At 31.9% G+C, this 21,850-nt stretch overlaps 1 protein-coding gene across 1 annotated transcript; it reads right to left on the reverse strand.

Annotated features, from left to right (window-relative positions):
- Positions 1–422: 422 nt before the first annotated feature.
- On the reverse strand, positions 423–20,205 carry LOC141345360 (Golgi apparatus protein 1-like). The gene is made up of 7 exons (XM_073850219.1): positions 20,131–20,205; positions 10,974–11,003; positions 9,828–9,914; positions 7,222–7,437; positions 4,930–5,133; positions 808–879; positions 423–626 (listed from the first exon to the last, which is right to left on the reverse strand). The coding sequence occupies exons 1-7, from the start codon at positions 20,203–20,205 to the stop codon at positions 423–425; spliced, it is 888 nt and encodes a 295-aa protein (XP_073706320.1).
- Between the last annotated feature and the right edge of the window lie 1,645 nt (positions 20,206–21,850).

The raw sequence follows: 21,850 nt of genomic DNA on the forward strand, positions 1-21,850 counted from the left end.
CAAACAATATTGAAAAATATTGAAAGACTTAAAATTAAAGATTTTTTGATTAAATTATTATTTTTTTTATTAACAAATATCGGTACGGTACTAATGTAAATGTAACAATTAATAATAATTGTATTATAATAACATGAATGATAATAATGACTAATAGTCAATTTAGAGTTTAAAATTAATATGCACAATTAAATACCTGATATCAAACAATACTGAAAAAAAAATATTTTTTAATATTGACATAACGATATGGTACTAATCTTAATGTATTAATAATAATAGTATGATAATAACATGAATGATAATAATGAGTACTACTCAACTTAGAATTAAAAATTAACATGCACAATGAAATATCTAATATCAAATAATACAAAAAAAATGAAAAAGCTATTATTGGCCAATATTAGAGTACAATTGTACTACGAGTTTAACAGACCTCTGTGAACAGCAGACTCCAGACAGAGGAGGAGGTAGGAGAGTCTGGCCTCTCGGGCGCGCGGCATGCTGGTGTCCGGGTTACACCGGTATTTACGTAGGTCCGCCTTGCAGGCCTTCGCGAGGGAGTAACTCACTTTATAATCTTGAGCAATGAGCTTTTGCCGAGTGGTCAGGGCGTTTCTGCACTGTGGACAGAGATGCTTATTAAGTACACAGACACTCAGACAGGACAAACACATACACTAAACTGACCACCAACATTCCTGTGGCTTCCTCAGGACACTTTCCTCCCACACACTGACATTTTATGAACATATTGTTGCTTGAATATGAAGAAACAAGAAACTAACTATACATGTGCCGCACCTTTTCAGACATGGCTTCCTCAAATTTATGGTTGAACAGGCATTTGTACACTCTGCCCTCTCCCGCCTGGGTCTGGAAACAAAGAAAAGAATACATCAATGAAATGTTTAATGGGTCCTATTATGCTTTTTCACTTTAGAATTTTAGCCAGTGTGTGGTTTGCATGTTTGGGCATAAAAACATACAATGTTTAAAATCTCAAAGTCCACTCCAAAGGGAGATATTTAGTTTTTAAAAGGGTCCTATTATGCTCTTTTACAAAGCCTTTATTTAGTTTTTTTCATTTGTGCCAGCCATAGACTGTAAAAAAAAGATGGACGAAGCATCTCCGCTTCATTCCATACAGGAAAGTGAAGCCAAAACGTCTCAATATGGCTGCTGCCATTTTGGGATAAATTACGTCATTTGGAGCCAGATTCTGCGCAGTAGAGGTTTGTTTGGAGCCAGAGTCTGCGCAGTAGAGGTTTGTTTGGAGCCAGATTCTGCGCAGTAGAGGTTTGTTTGGAGCCAGAGTCTGCGCAGTAGAGGTTTGTTTGGAGCCAGAGTCTGCGCAGTAGAGGTTTGTTTGGAGCCAGATTCTGCGCAGTAGAGGTTTGTTTGGAGCCAGATTCTGCGCAGTAGAGGTTTGTTTGGAGCCAGATTCTGCGCAGTAGAGGTTTGATTGGAGCCAGAGTCTGCGCAGTAGAGGTTTGTTTGGAGCCAGAGTCTGCGCAGTAGAGGTTTGTTTGGAGCCAGAGTCTACGCAGTAGAGGTTTGTTTGGAGCCAGATTCTGCGCAGTACAGGTTTGTTTGGAGCCAGAGTCTGCGCAGTAGAGGTTTGTTTGGAGCCAGAGTCTGCGCAGTAGAGGTTTGTTTGGAGCCAGAGTCTGCGCAGTAGAGGTTTGTTTGGAGCCAGATTCTGCACAGTAGAGGTTTGTTTGGAGCCAGATTCTGCACAGTAGAGGTTTGTTTGGAGCCAGAGTCTGCACAGTAGAGGTTTGTTTGGAGCCAGATTCTGCACAGTAGAGGTTTGTTTGGAGCCAGATTCTGCGCAGTAGAGGTTTGTTTGGAGCCAGATTCTGCGCAGTAGAGGTTTGTTTGGAGCCAGAGTCTGCGCAGTAGAGGTTTGTTTGGAGCCAGAGTCTGCGCAGTAGAGGTTTGTTTGGAGCCAGAGTCTACGCAGTACAGGTTTGTTTGGAGCCAGAGTCTGCGCAGTAGAGGTTTGTTTGGAGCCAGAGTCTGCGCAGTAGAGGTTTGTTTGGAGCCAGATTCTGCACAGTAGAGGTTTGTTTGGAGCCAGAGTCTGCGCAGTAGAGGTTTGTTTGGAGCCAGAGTCTGCGCAGTAGAGGTTTGTTTGGAGCCAGATTCTGCGCAGTAGAGGTTTGTTTGGAGCCAGATTCTGCGCAGTAGAGGTTTGTTTGGAGCCAGATTCTGCGCAGTAGGAGTTTGTTTGGAGCCAGAGTCTGCGCAGTAGAGGTTTGTTTGGAGCCAGATTCTGCGCAGTAGAGGTTTGTTTGGAGCCAGAGTCTGCGCAGTAGAGGTTTGTTTGGAGCCAGATTCTGCGCAGTAGGAGTTTGTTTGGAGCCAGAGTCTGCACAGTAGAGGTTTGTTAGGAGCCAGAGTCTGCGCAGTAGGAGTTTGTTTGGAGCCAGAGTCTGCACAGTAGAGGTTTGTTAGGAGCCAGAGTCTGCGCAGTAGAGGTTTGTTTGGAGCCAGATTCTGCACAGTAGAGGTTTGTTTGGAGCCAGAGTCTGCGCAGTAGAGGTTTGTTTGGAGCCAGATTCTGCGCAGTAGAGGTTTGTTAGGAGCCAGAGTCTGCGCAGTAGGAGTTTGTTTGGAGCCAGAGTCTGCACAGTAGAGGTTTGTTAGGAGCCAGAGTCTGCGCAGTAGAGGTTTGTTTGGAGCCAGATTCTGCACAGTAGAGGTTTGTTTGGAGCCAGAGTCTGCGCAGTAGAGGTTTGTTTGGAGCCAGATTCTGCGCAGTAGAGGTTTGTTTGGAGCCAGAAGGAGCCAGAGTCTGCACAGTAGAGGTTTGTTTGAAGCAAGAGTCTGCGCAGTAGAGGTTTGTTTGAAGCCAGAGTCTGCGCAGTAGAGGTTTGTTTGGAGCCAGATTCTGCACAGTAGAGGTTTGTTTGGAGCCAGATTCTGCGCAGTAGAGGTTTATTTGAAGCCAGATTGTGCGCAGTAGAGGTTTGTTTGGAGCCAGAGTCTGCGCAGTAGAGGTTTGTTTGGAGCCACACTCTGCGCAGTAGAGGTTTGTTTGGAGCCAGATTCTGCGCAGTAGAGGTTTGTTTGGAGCCAGATTCTGCGCAGTAGAGGTTTGTTTGGAGCCAGAGTCTGCGCAGTAGAGGTTTGTTTGGAGCCAGATTCTGCGCAGTAGAGGTTTGTTTGGAGCCAGATTCTGCGCAGTAGAGGTTTGTTTGGAGCCAGAGTCTGCGCAGTAGAGGTTTGTTTGGAGCCACACTCTGCGCAGTAGAGGTTTGTTTGGAGCCAGATTCTGCGCAGTAGAGGTTTGTTTGGAGCCAGAGTCTGCGCAGTAGAGGTTTGTTTGGAGCCAGAGTCTGCGCAGTAGAGGTTTGTTTGGAGCCACACTCTGCGCAGTAGAGGTTTGTTTGGAGCCAGATTCTGCGCAGTAGAGGTTTGTTTGGAGCCAGATTCTGCGCAGTAGAGGTTTGTTTGGAGCCAGAGTCTGCGCAGTAGAGGTTTGTTTGGAGCCAGAGTCTGCGCAGTAGAGGTTTGTTTGGAGCCAGAGTCTGCGCAGTAGAGGTTTGTTTGGAGCCAGAGTCTGCGCAGTAGAGGTTTGTTTGGAGCCAGAGTCTGCGCAGAAGAGGTTTGTTTGAAGCCAGAGTCTGCACAGTAGAGGTTTGTTTGGAGCCAGATTCTGCGCAGTAGAGGTTTGTTTGAAGCTAGATTGTGCGCAGTAGAGGTTTGTTTGGAGCCAGATTGTGCGCAGTAGAGGTTTGTTTGGAGCCAGAGTCTGCACAGTAGAGGTTTGTTTGGAGCCAGATTCTGCGCAGTAGAGGTTTGTTTGGAGCCAGATTCTGCGCAGTAGAGGTTTGTTTGGAGCCAGAGTCTGCTCAGTAGAGGTTTGTTTGGAGCCAGAGTCTGCTCAGTAGAGGTTTGTTTGGAGCCAGAGTCTGCTCAGTAGAGGTTTGTTTGGAGCCAGAGTCTGCTCAGTAGAGGTTTGTTTGGAGCCAGAGTCTGCTCAGTAGAGGTTTGTTTGGAGCCAGAGTCTGCTCAGTAGAGCAGGGTATCTGCAGATATGAACAAGTGAAATTTAAGACTTTTTAAGACGTTTTTAATACCACCTTATATGAAATTTAAGACCTAAACCTGTAATGGAAATACACATTATATTACATGCATATATGTAATATTTAATGTGTTTAATGTAAAAAGTAAACAAAATTTCATGGCTGTCAAATTATATTTATTACTACGATATACAGTGAACTTTTCATTTCAGCAGATACTATTCCACACAAATGTCCCCATAAAAGTACCACTTAGAGATATCTGGTGAAGTAAACAATTTATTCTGAAGCAATATTTTCATCAGTGCTCCACTAGCTTTTACATCTTAAATCTGCATATTTGATTTACCTTTCTAAAGGCCTTTTTTTTTAACTTTTGAAATGTATGCATCACCTTTGAAATTATTGCAATTTATCAAATTCTATATGGCTGTTAGCAGTCAGATTACATACATAACGATCGAAAACTTTAGGCTTCACTTTTTGAGACTCGTGCGGCACACTTGGTGATAATTGCAATGGTAATAATTAATTATGTGAAAAATAATGCGTTTTTCTAACCCCCAAGCATGAGAGCATGTTCTGGTGCACCTCCAAAACAAAATAAAGACTTTGTAAAAGAGCATAATAGGACCCCTTTAAGCATTGACATGTCAATTCAGGTCAATCAGGAGATATTCAACATTTCATGTTAGCACATCTAATATGTGCACATCAACACATCAACCCACATCTCATTCTACACAAAGTAGCTGTGTCTAATCCTGTCAATCTGACTCACAGCACTTGAGAGGTAGCTGTCAATCATGCCTTTTCATGCTACAGGAGCAGTAAAGTGCATACTTGTAGTGAGTAGTAGAAGTTTGCAAATTAGGCTGCTGACACATACGTTTTCACAAAAGCGCTCCCGGTCGTCTCGGCAGGAGAAGTAGAGGTAGCGGTCTAGGTGGAAGTCATCCGCTGACAGTTCAGCCACTCTCATGATGCCCTTTTTGCACTCGTCCTTGATTTGGTGTGCCTTATCCTGCTGTTCTGCTTCTCTGACCAGAGCCCTCTCCAAACACGCAATCACCTCTCCCTGAGAATGCAGGTCCTAAAAGGAGGAAAAAAATAATCTGACAAAATATTTGACTTTGGGACTCAGGATAGCTTGGCTTATTTTGAGACAACTGAAGGGATAAAATGGAGAAAGGAAAACTGAATCACAGAGTGATTAGTAAATGTAAATTAGAAAATGTAAATTAGTAAGATATTTTACAAAGAAATAACAAATCTTTAATAAAAGTGAAGAAGTTACTTTTTTTAAAAATGTTTTAAATTTTATTATGGCCTTTTTGGCTTTATTACATGAGAAAAAAAAAAAAGAGCAGCGGGAGCAGTGATATTTTCATTACTAATGTTATTATCATTATCATCACTTAGAAATGTATTTATATTTTTGTTAATATATCTTGATAATTAATACTGTTTTATAGTTGTATAGCTTCAGTTTTAATTATAATTCATTTTATAATTGATTTATTTAATTTTGTTACTTTTATTAGTTTCTGTTTTTTAAACGGTTTTATTTAGAAATTCTTTCTTATTTTTATTTTAGTTTTATTAATTTTAGTACTTAGAAATATTGCCATGGCAACTAGCTGAAATAATTTTCTTTTCTTTTTTTATCTTTACTTCAAAATAATAGTTTTAGTCAATAACAATATAACAACATTGGGTGAATGGGGGAAAATAAATACATAAAAAATATTTATGCACAATTAAAAACCCAGTATCAAACAAAACTGAAAAATATTTGGCCTTGGGACTCAGGACAGCTTGGTTTATTTTGAGACAGCTGAAGAGATAAAAGGGAGAAAGGAAAAATTAATTACAGAGTAAAAATGTAAATTAATAAGATATTTTAAATAGAATGTTAAAAGCTAACAATGATGCTTTTGATTACACAACAAATAAAGAAATAACAAATTCTTAAATAAAAGTGAAGAAGTGTCTTGTTTTATAATTTTTTAAAATAAAAGTTTTAAAATTTATTATGGCATTTTTGGCTTTATTATATGAGAAAAAAGAGCAGGGAGAGCAGTGTTATTTTAGTTAGTTAGTTAGAATTTTATTCAGATTTTCGCTAAAAATATATATATTTTTTTAAATATTATATATACGTTTTTGTAACGTGTTATATGCATTTGTTATTTTTATTATTTTATATTAGTTATTTTATTAGTCATTTTAGTACTTACAATTATTTCAGCTAGTTGGCAAGGCAATATTTCTATCATTTAGAATTTTCAATTTTACATTAAAATTTTTCATCGGTTTTTCATTAAATTTTTTTTTTTTACTTTGGCTTTATTTCAAACTAATAGTTTTAGTTAATAAAATAAAAACACTGGGAGAGTGAGCCAAAAAAAAAAAACAACAAGCAAAAAAATAAATATTTAAATATGAAATTACAGTACATTAAAATACATAAAAATGAAGCAAAATAAAAAAAATATATATATATATTTTTTTATTTTATTTTATAAAAGTCTGCTAAAGAATGTCGCCAAATTTAGATGACTGTCCCGTGAATTTAATTGACGGCCTTACATTTAATCACTAATGCTACCTGAGGTCCGGGAGAAAACATCATCCAAGGCAACTGTAAACAAATAACTCATAAATAAAATAGTGTTGACGATGATATTCAAATTCCCACTCACAGTAATTTAGTGTCAGAATTTAAGGCATGCAACCTAATGACAAAATAACTAGTGATATTTACAGACACTACAAAACAGGAGCTGTCACTTACTCAAATAATAGTATCTGCACAGGCTGTGATCTAAAAGACGTGTAAACCCACTAAGCAGCTATATATATAGTTGTCGTTCCTCACTTGCCATCTTGTATGTGTGGCAGTCTGAGCTTATTTAGGCTATTTTAAGTCTAAAGTTAACTTTTTTCATTTCGCAGAGGGCACCCGGGGGAACGAGGCAAGTGTGGTGAACGGGTGCCCGTGTTCCAGCACGCCCGGAGGAATGTGGACATTTCGGGAATGGAGGAGTCACTACATCACAGAGCCATCTGGTACCGAGCCAACATCCTATGGTTTCCCAAAGGGATATTCTAGAGCTTTGCGGTTTTAAGTGGGCAAGGAGTCAAAGTGTTCACAGCTATTATTGGAACGCAAGCTTACTTTTTCTCCGACTGTGATGCTTCCACACTGCAGGGTGTTGATGTCTTCTCTGCATTTATCCATAAAGCCGCATATGAGCCGGTAGTCGCTGAAGATGATGCTGGTCATCTTGGTGATGTACTGATGACATTGACGCTCTGTGACGTTGACGCGATGGTCCACAAGGCAGGACATCAGAAAGCCTTTCCCCCGCTCCTCATCTGCACACTCTTTCAGCTGGGGAACAGATTAAAGCTCTTTTTTTATTATCCGTGATGGAGCAGTCAGGGATCAGCGCTACAGACATGAAGAATTTATATTTCTTATTTAATATCAAGTCAATTTCACTAATGGTAATTAAATTGTGTATTCAACCACAAATGTACATCAAAACACACACACACACACACACACACACACACACACACACACACACACACACATACTTGTGAAGAGGTTAGTGAGAAACTTTTGTCTATTGAGATTCATTTTAATTACATTATGGCTCAGAGTGCAGTCAAACATAAAATCACACTGCATTACGAATGTAGACGTCGGTTCCTCTGCATCGAAATTAGGGCTGCAGGACATTGAGGGGAAAAGGCATTTTATTCTGCGATATATTGCAATATGGGAAGAAAAAAAATTACAGGAATTTTTACCAATAGATACATTTGGATTAATCATTTTAAAATGACTGGGGTGGTTTTTTTGGAGCGTGTATAGAAAATACTAATATAAATTAAAAAATCTGAAGTGTGAACCCTCTTTTTAGGGCTTAAAGATTTAGGAAAAAAAAAAAGAAAAATATTAGATATTAGATTTTTAGATCAACTCAAACCTTTTTAAGTAACCATAAAGTGAACAGAGTTTTACAGATAATTTTCTCTCTATTTGAGTTTTGTCTGAAAATTCTGTTTTCAGCTGGGAAGCAGTCTAATTAATGAAGGAAAATTCAGTTTTTGGAAAATTTCAAAAACTGAATTTTCCGTCATTTACTAGACATCACTTCCCCACTGAAAACAGAATTTTCCGTCATTTATGAGACAACGCTTCCCCGCCGAGCATGGAATTTTCCAACATTTACGAGACTTTTTCGCCATTTACAAGACAACACTTGCCCAATGAACACAGAATTTTCCATCATTTAAGTGACAGCGCTGCCTCACCGAAACACGGTGTTGTCTCGCAAATGTCGAAAAAGTCTCATAAATGATGAAAAATTCCAATAAGGGAAAATTCTGTGTTTGGCTGAGAAGCAATGTCTCGTAAATGTCTAAAAGGTTCATAAATGGCGGAAAATTCCGTGTTCGGTGAGGCAGCGCTGTCACTTCAATTATGGAAAATTCTGTGTTTCCGAAAAACCCCAATGAACACGGAATTTTCTATCATTTAAGTGACAACGCTGCCTCATCGAACAGTTCACTTAAATGATGGAAAATTCTGTGTTCGGTGAGGCAGCGCTGTCACTTAAATGACGAAAACTCCGTGTTCATTGGGGAAGTGTTGTCTCTATCATTTAAGTGACAATGCTCCACATTAACTCTGTGGCCTATGAAAATTCCAAAAACTGAATTTTCCTTTTTCTGATTCTCGATACCCAGAAATTGTCCGTCATTTACAAGAAAGCGCTTCCCTGCCAAACACAAAATTTTCCAATCACTTACGAGAAAATGCTTTCCAGCCGAACACAGAATTTTCCGTCATTTACGAGACAGCGCTACCCCACCAAACACAACATTTTCCAATCACTTACGAGAAAATGCTTCCCAGCTGAACAGAATTTTTCGTCAATTACAAGACAGCGATTCCCTGCCAAACGTGGAATTTCCCGTCATTTACAAGACGATGCTTCCCTGCTGAACACTTAATTTTTCCATTATTTATGAGGTAAAGCTTCCCCGCCGAACGCGGAATTTTTGGTCATTAATGAGACAACGCTTCCCCAACAAACAGAGCATTTTCCGTAATTTATGAGAAATGCTTTTTCCTCAAACATGGAATTTTCTGTAATTTATGAGACAATGGTTCCCTGGCAAACGTGGAATTTACTGTTATACACTCAGTGGCACTATTACGAATCTCCTGAATGAGTCCAGAATCTCCCAATTAAAAACACTGATGTATTGCATGTTCAAATATTCATTCAACAAAATATTCTCAGGGTTTTAGTTTGATGCTGGAGGTGGCTGGCAACTTTTTTCAAAAACGAGATAAAAGAGATATCAATCTAATAACTATACCACTATTGTACTGTTAAAAAAAGTGGGATTTATTAAAAAAAATTCTAAATTTAACTGAATATCTGAATATCTATTTTTAATTTTTAAACCATCAGGCTTTAATTAGATTGTTTGCTGCCAAATAAATACAGTCTTTGTATCTGTGTTTTACCAAGCCACTCTGTATAACTGAAATAAACACTGGATCATGAACTGAAACCACTCTGAATTCTATTTTTAATACATTGCAGCAAGAAGCCATATTGCAATATCAACCATTTTCAAAAATTGTCCAGCCCTAATTGAAATCGCAAAACATTCACATACACGTGTTGAAAGCCTGACTAAATTGTTGGGCAGTTCAAGAGAAAATGATCAAAAGTAAATAAACTTAACCAAACTGACCTCTAACATAGTGCTCGTACACACTTCCAGTGCCACGGACTCAAACTTCGGATCTGTGGTCAAATTTAACTTGTAGTTCCACAACAACTGGAAAAAGAAAGGCAACATTATTAGAAATATGAAACATTAAAAAAAAAACATTTGATGTTTTTGAGTTCATTCAAGTGTGATCTTTTCAATGAATCTTTTGATTCAGTTCACAGGTATGAGTGGTTCATTTATGAATCAGACTGTTTCAACTCACAGTAGGGAATGAGTACAAGCAAATAAAAAAGTATTTCAATCTATTTTTCACACAAAGCTATTGCATGACTTCAAAAGACTTGAAATAGATCAGACTTTCATAATGCTTTTGCATCCTTTTTGAAGCTTGAGGCTTCAGTTCACATTGGTTATAATTGCATTGAAAAGATTTACACAGTCTTCAGTCCCAGATTTCTCTCTTTTGTGTTTCCACAAGAGAAAAAAGTAAATAATGACTGATCTTAATTTCCAAGTGAAGTATTCTTTCAATCAGCCCTTTCCAAGAGCCTTGAGTTTTGCTGAGTCATGACGTTAACCAAGGTCAAGCCAGGCAATGCAGTTAAAAAGAAGTAATGCTTTGTTCGTTTTATGGTTTGAGCAAGAAGTAACAGCTCAATAGAATGATAGAAGTAACTGTTTCACAATTTCAGTTCAGAGAGAAAAATGAAACACTCTTTTAAAGGAAAAAAATGTCAGTTGAAGTAAATTACCTTGTAGTTTCTGTATCACACTTCACTTCACTTTCTAAATTTTCTTCGTTTCTGATTTGTTGACCAGGTCTTGTGCTGTGGCTTTAATGAGAACATCAAAGCCACGAATGTTAGAGAAGGAGATCAGAAACGGATACCTCTCTCGGGACGCCACCAAATTAATTGCGGGCTGCAGCCATCATTAGATGGTGATTAGGCCATTATTCTTCTGAAATTACTTGCTGATGTTACTGGTCTCTAAATCCTACTGACGCATTCTCTCGTAAACCTACAAAGATCCGGTCTGAAAAAATGAAGTGTGCACAGAGGGTCTTGTAAACAGAGAACATCACCCTAAAAGATGTGTGGAGCTGTGAAGAAGATGAATCATGCTGATGATTATTGTTTAAGGCAGGCCTTTCGGAGTACTTACATGGTTGCAGTCTGCGGCAATCTCTGTGTCCTGTAAAAGAAAGAGAGAGAGTCTTTTTATTTTCTCTTCATTTCTTTCTCCTTGTTAATTCTGTATGACTTCTAATACTGAAGTTTACGCTCTGAGAATTGTAATCGTTAATCATGACAATAAAGCTTTTTTTACTGGCAGTAGATGAAAGTAAAAACGACAACAACAAAATATACAAATATAATCAGTAAATTGTTCATATCAACAAATACTGACACGTTTTTAAAATACCAAATTACAAAAACATTAATAGATAAATATTATTAAATTTATAAATATTAAAAAATATATTATAAATGTTTAATAAATATTTTTTAGACATTTTTAAAATACCAAACAACATAGATTTTTTTTTACAAATAAATTAAAATATAAAAATTTAATTGTCCAATATCAACAAATACTTACACATTTTTAAAATACTAAATAATTTAAAATAATAAATAATTAATAAATATTTTTTAAATAAATATTTTATAATATTTAATAAATATTTTTTAGACATTTTTAAAATACCAAAAAACATAAATAAATATTTTTTAACAAATAAAAGTAAATTAAAACATAAAATTGTCCAATAGCAACAAATACTGACACATTTTTAAAATAAGAGATTTTTTTTTACAAATAAAATAAAATTGTCCAATATCAACAAATACTGACAAGTTTTTAAAATACCAAATTACAAAAACATTAATAGATAAATACTATTAAATTTCTAAATATTAAAAAATATATTATAAATGTTTAATAAATATTTTTAGACATTTTTAAAATACCAAACAACATATTTTTTTTTACAAATAAGTTAAAATATAAAAAATTAATTGTCCAATATCAACAAATACTTACACATTTTTAAAATACCAAATTACAAAAACATTAATAAATATTATTTAATTAATAAATATTTTTTAAATAAATATTTTATAATAATATTTAATAAATATTTTTAGACATTTTTAAAATACCAAAAAACAAATATTTTTTTAACAAATAAAAGTAAATTAAAACATAATTGTCCAATAGCAACAAATACTGACACATTTTTAAAATATAAGAGATTTTTTTTACAAATAAAATAAAATAATTAAATCGTCCAATATCAACAAATAATATTTTTAAAATACCAAATTACAAAAACATTAAAAGATAAATATTATTAAATTAATATTTTTTTAAATAAATATTTTATAGTAATATTTAATAAATATTTCTTAGACATTTTTAAAATACCAAAAAACATAATACATATTTGTTTACAAATAAAATTAAATTGTCCAATATCAACAAATACTGACATGTTTTTAAAATACCAAATTACAAAAACATTATTGATAAATATTATTACATTTACAAATATTAAAAAATATATTATAAATGTTTAATAAATATTTTTTAGACATTTTTAAAATACCAAACAACATAGATTTTTTTTACAAATAAATTAAAATATAAAAATTTAATTGTCCAATATCAAAAAATACTTACACATTTTTAAAATACCAAATTACAAAAACATTAATAAATATTATTTAATTAATAAATATTTTTTAAATAAATATTTTATAATAATATTTAATAAATATTTTTTAGACATTTTTAAAATACCAAAAAACATAAATAAATATTTTTTAACAAACAAAAGTACATTAAAACATAAAATTGTCCAATAGCAACAAATACTGACACATTTTTAAAATATAAGAGATTTTTTTTACAAATAAAATAAAATAATTCAATCGTCCAATATCAACAAATAATATTTTTAAAATACCAAATTACAAAAACATTAAAAGATAAATATTATTAAATTAATATTTTTTTTAAATAAATATTTTATAGTAATATTTAATAAATATTTCTTAGACATTTTTAAAATACCAAAAAACAATACATATATTTGTTTACAAATAAAATTAAATTAAATTGTCCAATATCAACAAATACTGACATGTTTTTAAAATACCAAATTACAAAAACATTATTGATAAATATTATTACATTTATAAATACTAAAAAATATATTATAAATGTTTAATAAATATTTTTTAGACATTTTTAAAATACCAAACAACAGATTTTTTTTACAAATAAATTAAAATATAAAAATTTAATTGTCCAATATCAAAAAATACTTACACATTTTTAAAATACCAAATTACAAAAACATTAATAAATATATTTAATTAATAAATATTTTTTAAATAAATATTTTATAATAATATTTAATACATATTTTTTAGACATTTTTAAAATACCAAAAAACATAAATACATATATTTTTTTACAAACAAAAGTACATTAAAACATAAAATTGTCCAATAGCAACAAATACTGACACATTTTTAAAATACAAGAGATTTTTTTTACAAATAAAATAATATAAAATAATTAAATTGTCCGATATCACGAATACTGACACATTTTTAAAATACCAAATTGCAAAAACATGAATTAACATTTCTTTAAATAAATATTTTATAGTAATATTTAGTAAATATTTTTTAGACAGATTTTTTTACAAATAAAATAATATAAAATAATTAAATTGTCCAATATCAACAAATACTGACATGTTTTTAAAATACCAAATTACAAAAAAATAGATTTTATTTTATTTATAAATATATATATAAAAAAAAAAAACCTAAAAACTGATCAAAATAAAATAGATTAAAAATAGGATAAATGACAATCCAATGTTGTCCAATATCAACCGATACTGGTAAATTTTTTAAACCCCAAATTTATGATTTTTCTTTTCAATATAAAAAAAAAAAAACATAAAATCAGATTAAACAAACAAACAAACAAAAACAGTTTTGTTTATATTCCAGAGTATAACATCTCTTCCAATGCAAAGACATTTGTTTTACCAATAAAATAAACAAACAAAACCACATACTCACACAAATGCCAGAAAATGGCATTATAAATTAAAGTTTAACAACTACAGCTGCTGTTGTGTTTATATGGAATTACAGTCCCTATCACACTGAAACACACAATACAGTATGAGCTATGACAAACAATAAACTCTCTTAATAATTCAAGCAGATAAACAGAATGCCTCATGAGTCGTGACCTCTCAAACCTTTAGTTTTCCTCCCTCAATTCTCATCATTTCAGCAGCCTGTCTGTTTCTTCTCATTCTAGCTGGGTTAGACCACTGACTGCTAACTGTCAATAAGCACAGTCTCTAACCCAGCACAGTAAACAACTGCTGAGTGACTCATACAGCATGAAAATGCAATTAGCAATTGTCAGGGGACGACAACAACATAGTCAAACAGACAAAATCAATGTGCATTCACATACAACGCCCTGACAATGGCTTGACGATAATGTATCATCCTTCAGCTGCCCTCAGTAAGATGAAGATCAAAGCAGAAATTTTGCCAGCGTGGACACAAAACAACATGTTTAATGTGTTTAATGTTATCAAAGAAGTTGGTGGAGAGTAGAATAGAAGCTTTAAAAAAAAACTGGACAGATCTTCCAGAGCAAAAATATTTTAAAGGAAAGATGTCTGGTGTATAGACTGATGAGTATGTGCTGCTGAATTTAAATGGGATCCATAAGCTGACATTTAAAAAGCATCTTCAAAAACAAAATCACAGTGAATCATCCAAACCCTGTCAAAAATGGGTGTAAAGTCACATTTCTTCCCAATTTCAAAAGAAGTAAAACCATATCATAAAAAATAATTAATACTAATACATACAAATACTAAATTCATTAAATAAAAAATTTAATTATAAAAGCAATACATTTAATTTAATTTTTTTTATTTGTGAGATTTTATTTTTCAAATGTTTGATATTTTTGACATTGTATGAAATTTGTATATTTTTATATTTATTTATTTTAATATTGGTATTGTTTGATTTTTAAAAAATAAATAAATAAGGGAAATGACAAAATCCAATGCACTGTCTAATATCAAACTATATATAACATATATAAATAAATAAATCCCAAACATATGGACATACAAATTTTTTTTACGAAAAACAAAAATTATTATACATACATAAACAAATATAATAAAAAAGCAATAATACTTATGAATAATAATACTCTTAAATAATATATTATAGATATATAAACTACACATTAAGTAATAATAATAATAATAATAATTATAATAATAAATATATAATATTAACAATTGACAATTAATATATAAATTAATGTATAAATACATTAAAAATTAAGTAAATAAAATAAAGTAAATGACACAATCCAATGCACTGTCCAATATTTAACAATACTGATATTTTTTTTAAATCCCAAATTTGAATTTATAAATAAATAAAATAAAAAATAAAGTAAAAATAAAATGATAATGTAATAAAATATTTAAATAAATAAATAAATAAATCCCAAACTTACGATGTAGAAATGCTTTTTTACAAATATCATAAAATGTAAAAAATATCAAAAATTTAAAAAATAAAATCTCAAAAGAAAAAACAAGTATATATGTATTTATGAAATATATTATTTATTTTAGTTTAATGTATGTACTTATTTACCTATACACTAATTTATATTAATTGTCAGTTGTTATTTTATTTTATTTTATTTTATTTGTCAGTTATTGATATTATATATTAATTAATATTATTGTTGTTGTTATTATTACTTATTTTATAGTTTATATATTTCTAAAATATTATTCATGAAAGTTTTATTATTATTATTATAGTTTTATTAATTATATAATATAATAAGTAATAATAACAACAACAATAATATTAATTAATATATAATATCAATAACTGACAAATAAAATAAAATAAAATGCACTGTCCAAAATGTAACAATACAGATTTATGAATATAGAATAGATTGATTTTTTTTTCTCAAATACTATTAAAAAAAAATGATACAATTAAATCTTAAAAGAAAAAATAAGGATATATTTAAAAGGATAAATGAAACAATACAACAACAATAAAAACAGTAATAACACTTTCATTAACAATATAAATATATAAACTATAAATTAAACAACAACAACAATAATAATAATAACAACTATCAAATAATTATGAATACTATATACAGTTATAAACAAAGTGCACATTATGGCAGTATTTCATTAAATTAAATACATTTTTCAAGATTTTCCTCTTGATTTTTAGTGTTTTTGTGACATTCACACATTAAAATTGAAGCATTATGCACACTAAATCTAGTGCCCCAGACGAAACAACTAAACAGATTCATGCTGAGTGTTCTTGAAGCGGATCAGAAGACGATATCACAGCAGAAGCACATAACACAGCACAGGCCCTAAATAGGAACAGGCCGATATTTGAGCCGAGTAACCACACCCGGATCAATCATGCCAGAACAGGATATTTCTATTTGTACGTCAGGGCTCTGTGATTACAGGCCGGCCGGGGCGTACATGGATCATCTATCGATTCTGTGAGATTACACATTGCTCGCTTTTCTGTATTAATGTGATAAAGGCTGAATTCGGGCGGTTTGGTTCAATAAACCAGCTCAATAAAAAAAGTATTATTGACTTAGAGTTTGTATCATCGCTCACAAGAGTTCACAGAAGTCCAATGGGATTCTCTTGTTGGACCTACAGTGAAATCACTATGGTTTTTATTAGCGACATCAATCTTTAGTGACTTTTTTCTTTTACGGTTAATTTGTTTCATGTATCCTGTGATTAATTAAATGAAATAAAAATATCAAGGCATGTGATTTGGATCACACAGCAGTGAGCGGACGTCAGGCGGGTGGAACCGTTGAAATGTCAATGGTCTCTATGTAAAAAATATCAGTCATGGGAGGAAATCGTATAAACCACCGGACCGTTTTTGCCCATTAGGCAAAGATAACACAAGTCTGGGTTGATAACCACTTCCAAATTTAAATATATAAATGAATTAAACTGCTTATTTTTATTAATAAATGAAATTTTTTTATTTTAAATATACTAAAATGAAATACGGGAAATTACAAAATGCAATGCCCAATATCAATAGTAATGTGTGTGTGTGTGTGTGTGTGTGTGTGTGTGTGTGTGTGTGTATATATATATATATATATATATATATATATATATATATATATATATATATATATATAAATTGTTTACAAAAATCAGAAAATGTTAAAAATATCAAACATTTGAAAAAGATGAAAAAGTTTTGTGTTTTATGATTTTATGATATAAAAAAAATGGGGACAAATTTAAAATATAATAAAATAAAATGAGGGAAATTACACAATCCAGTGCACTGCCCAAAATCATACAATAATAATAAAAATAAAATAAAATAATGGAAATGACAATAATAGATATTAATACAGATCATAAAAAAATTAAATACATTAAAAATGACAATTAATGGTAAAGAAGTAATTTAAAAATAAATGAAAAAAAAAATTATAAATACAAAATTTAAATAAAAAAATAACATTGATATATATATATATATATATATATATATATATATATATATATATATATATAGATAGATATATATAGATATATATAGATATAGATAGAGTATATAAATAAATATATATTGTTTACAAAAATCATAAAATGTCAAAATATCAAACATTTGAAAAATAAAATTTTACAAAGAAAAAAAATATTTTTAGTGTTTTTAATGTTTTATGCTTTTATTATATTAATCCATCTTTTACACATCTTTCCGAGATGTTCTCAAAGTCGTTTGCTTGTTTTTGGCCATCCATCTTACTTCTTATCAATGAAGAGCAATAGCTGAGGTTTTAGACAGTTTACATCCTAATAAGACCCTAAAAAGAAATAAAACGAAAAATAATAAAGTCCAACTCTCCAGCTCTTTATTAACTCTGGATCAAATGTAGGTTCTTCTGTGCAATTCGAGTTATCACAATCACAGTCCCTGGTGAGATTCTGCCCTGATAAAATAGGCTTCAAAAAGCCAAACAGCGTATAAGTATGAAAAAAGTTTTGCAGCAGGACACTCTGACAAATAATTAAAAGGGAAGAGAAATGGTTTACAATAGGGGCAAAGTCTTCTCCCAAACTTTCTTCCTAAAGAGTAAGACAATGTGTAACTTCATCTACACTATTAAAAGTTAATGCTTTTGAAAAAAGTTTCCCACCAAGGACACATTTACTTGATAAAAAGTACAGTTAAAAAGTCATATTGTGAAGTATTTTTAAAAATCTATTAATTCTAGTAATGGTAAAGCTGAATTTTCAGCATCGTTACTCCAGTCTTCAGTGTTACATGATCCTTTAAAAAAATCATTTTAAATAAAATCTTTTCTCAAATTCAGGTTTATTTGAACCAAATTCTGGATTCAATTTTTAAGGGTTTCATTACATTTAAATAATCAAAAGCACCTCTTAATAATTGATTTTATTAAAATAAAAATGGCATTATTCTTTTTAAGTTCAAAAGTACAGGATTTGTTTGAATTGAATGCATCCATGCTGAATAAAAGTATTAAATTATTTAAAAAATTTCCATTTAATTTTTTTTCAAATTCTGTTTTAATATGTCAGTTGTATTTTTACAACTATATTACAAATATTTAACAGCACTTTATTAAAAGTTTAACAAAAAAATAAAATTAAGGCCCTATAAAATATGTTTTTTGGGTTTTTCCCCTCAAAATCAGGTTTATTTTTGACCAAATTCTGTTTTTTTTTTCTGTTTTTTTTTTTTGGATTCAGTTTTTTTGTTGTTGTTTTATTCTTTCTAGGCTTTAAATTGTATTATTTAGTATCAAAAACAATATTTAATTAGTTGAAATAATGCAACCTACAATATTTAACAGCAATTTATTAAAAATTCAACAAAAAATAAAATTCCCCATAAATTTTTCTTGCTCAAATTCAAGTTTATTTTTTACCAAATGCTGTTTTCCATTAATTTTCTGGATTCAGTTTTTTTAATGGTTTCATTACATTTACATTATTTACATATATATAGATAGATATATGGATAGATTTTTTTTCAGTTTTATTTTTTCTGGATTCAGTTTTTTTTCCATACTTAATCTAGAAAGAAATGTATTAAACATTTAACATAAAATAAAAAAAATGTAAGGCCCATTTGGATTTTACATTTTAATAATCAAAAGCAGCTCTAAATAATTGATTTTTATAAAAAAATAGATAATTGTCTTCTATATTTCTAATGCAGGATTTATATTTAAATACTATTTTTGTGGCTTAATATTTACAGACCCTAGTCCATATCCATAAATTTTTAATTTAAATGACCTACTTTTGATTTATTCATCCAAAATTTGACAAATTCTGTGACATAAAAAAAAAATAAAAAAAAAAATAATAATAATAATAATTGCAACTGGATTCCGCGATTCCATCCACATTGCAATACTCATAGGGCCCTAATATCTGCTTGTGACTTAAAATGTTCAAGCGCATTTCTTTTTCTACCCAGTTAAAAACAAACATCACAACAGGTAATGTAGCAGCAAGCAGGGTTTCAGATATTAATCTATTTTTGCCTCACATCAGGAACAAAACTAACCTGAAAACATGTATAAAAAAAAAAAAAAAAAAGTAAGCTTTTATGAAACGGCATAATATAATGGAGCAAACTGCTGACCCATAGTTGGAAAAAAACATCTCTGAGGCTTGTTGCAAGTTATACAAGCACAAAAAAATGCTCTCTAGAAGCATTTACAACTACAGTTTGGGCTTTGTTCCATATGGATTAATGACCGTTTTGATATTAAACGATCAATAGCCAAGCATTTAAGTATGAAATTACTACCATGCACATTATAAACAAACATTTTCTTACTCTGGCTGAAACTCTTTTGAATAGACTAAACGCCTCACCTCAAATATTCAGACTTTCTGACAGTTTCTAACACCTAATTCACTTCTTTTCACACTTGCTGGTAAAATAAAGCAGCTGTGAGGGACAGAAATCTCTCCTCTGTGTGACACTGACAGCAAGCGGGTCTGGATTTGTCATATGTGTTAAGACGAAAACAAGCCACGGATGAAGCATCGTCAACAAGCCCCAGCTTCAGTCAGGTTGAGACCTGATAAAAAGGTGAAGTTTCACTCCGTCAGGGATTTGCTCGCAGCAGAATGCATTAAGCACTTGCTCACCTCCTCTTTGCACAGATGAGAAGGCTTCATGACACCAGCCTTGAAATCTCTGCCTTCAGAGAAACTCAAGTGCATTACTACCCCATTACCGTTACTACCACCGGCACCTTTTCACCTCACGGAAAACCACTTCCTGCACTTGCTTTAATGACGTGAAATATTGATTTATCAACAGTGATTGTGTGATCAGAAGTGACGTTACTCCTTTTCAACCACGTTTCACCTATTTGCACTGGATTATAAAATCTAATTATTATGCAAGCTATTTGTAATTGTAATGCTGATTACCACAAATTAATTTTCACTCATCCCGTGTTTCATTTAAAGCATTTAAAGTGGAAGTAAACGGGGCTGATTTCTAAAGCAGAAATGTGCTGTTCATAATTTTATAAAAGCATTTAAAATGTGTATTTTTTTTTTTTTTTGAGCTGTAAAGTTGTTCTCATCCTTTTCACAGACCTTTTATTGTTTTATGGCATCCTGTTGTAAAATTGGCTATAATTTAGGTAGGTAGGTGATTTCACACTAAAACATGAATATTATTTAGCTTTTGTGGCTGTTGGTGCGTTCAAGTCATGTCGGATATCGTATTTACGAGTTGAATGCACATAAATGTCACCAAAGTCGTTATTACGAGTGGGAAACTCAAAATTTTCTTTAAAGGATAACTATTGCCAACCTGGGCTGTTTTTTTTTTTTACTGAAAACGAGACAAACTTATATTTAAAAGCATAATTACGACAAACGAGCCGTTTTTGAGATTGACCGTGATTTCGTTTTGTGGTTAACGGTGAATGGGAGTACTAAGGGCATAACTTTGAGCGCATCAAAATCGATATTTTTACAACACTAAGAAGGCTCGACACACCATGAAACTTTGCTCGAAGTATCGCCTGGGTCTCTACACATGAACTCCAGCATTGAGAACATTGTTTGTGTACACAGAGTTTTGAACAACTCACTTTCACTGTTTGGGTTTCCGCTCGCGGCCGTCTTGCCAGTCAAGAGGTGTCGATCTCCGAATGCGAGGATGGACAGCTCCTAAAGCATATTTCCATATAAATGCACGGCTAATTCGTTGTTTTGCCGCAAGTGAAAAACAAAATTAACTAGGGATGCACCGATCATGATTTTTCATGGCCGATTCCGATACCGATTTTTTACAAGCAAGCTGGCCGATTCCGATTTCCGAGACAAGAAGTTATGCAAGTAAACAACATAAACAACATGTTTATTTAGTATTTAACAGGCCAATCTGGCTTTGGCTATTGAATCAATAGCATCTGACATCTGAAATTAAATAATAAATAAAAAATATGAAAGTAAATACAGTTTAATAAGTAAAACATGCTTTTAGTAAAATAAAACAGCAAGCCAACAGGCATTTTAATGTAAAATAATAATAATCATTCTTAACAGAACAGACTTTTATTTTTGGCTTTTCAAAAGTAAAGTAATGCTTTTTACAAAAATAAGCATCTCAGCTTTGTCACAAGTGAGTCTGTTTCTTTTTTCATCTGTCACGTGAGAAGCTGAGCTGAACAAACGTTCGCTGTCTGCGCTTGTGCAGGGCGAGGACAGGTACGCTTGCGCAACTTCAGCGAGCACAGAAAAGCGGCTGTCCTTTGCAGACATTGCAGATTGCAATCTTCACGTCCTGCTCACAGATTTTGAAAAACCGCCACACAAGTGACATGTTTCTGAATGAATCGAATGCCGC

Source organism: Garra rufa, chromosome 11, assembly GCF_049309525.1.
Source record: "Garra rufa chromosome 11, GarRuf1.0, whole genome shotgun sequence".
NCBI lineage: Eukaryota > Metazoa > Chordata > Actinopteri > Cypriniformes > Cyprinidae > Garra > Garra rufa.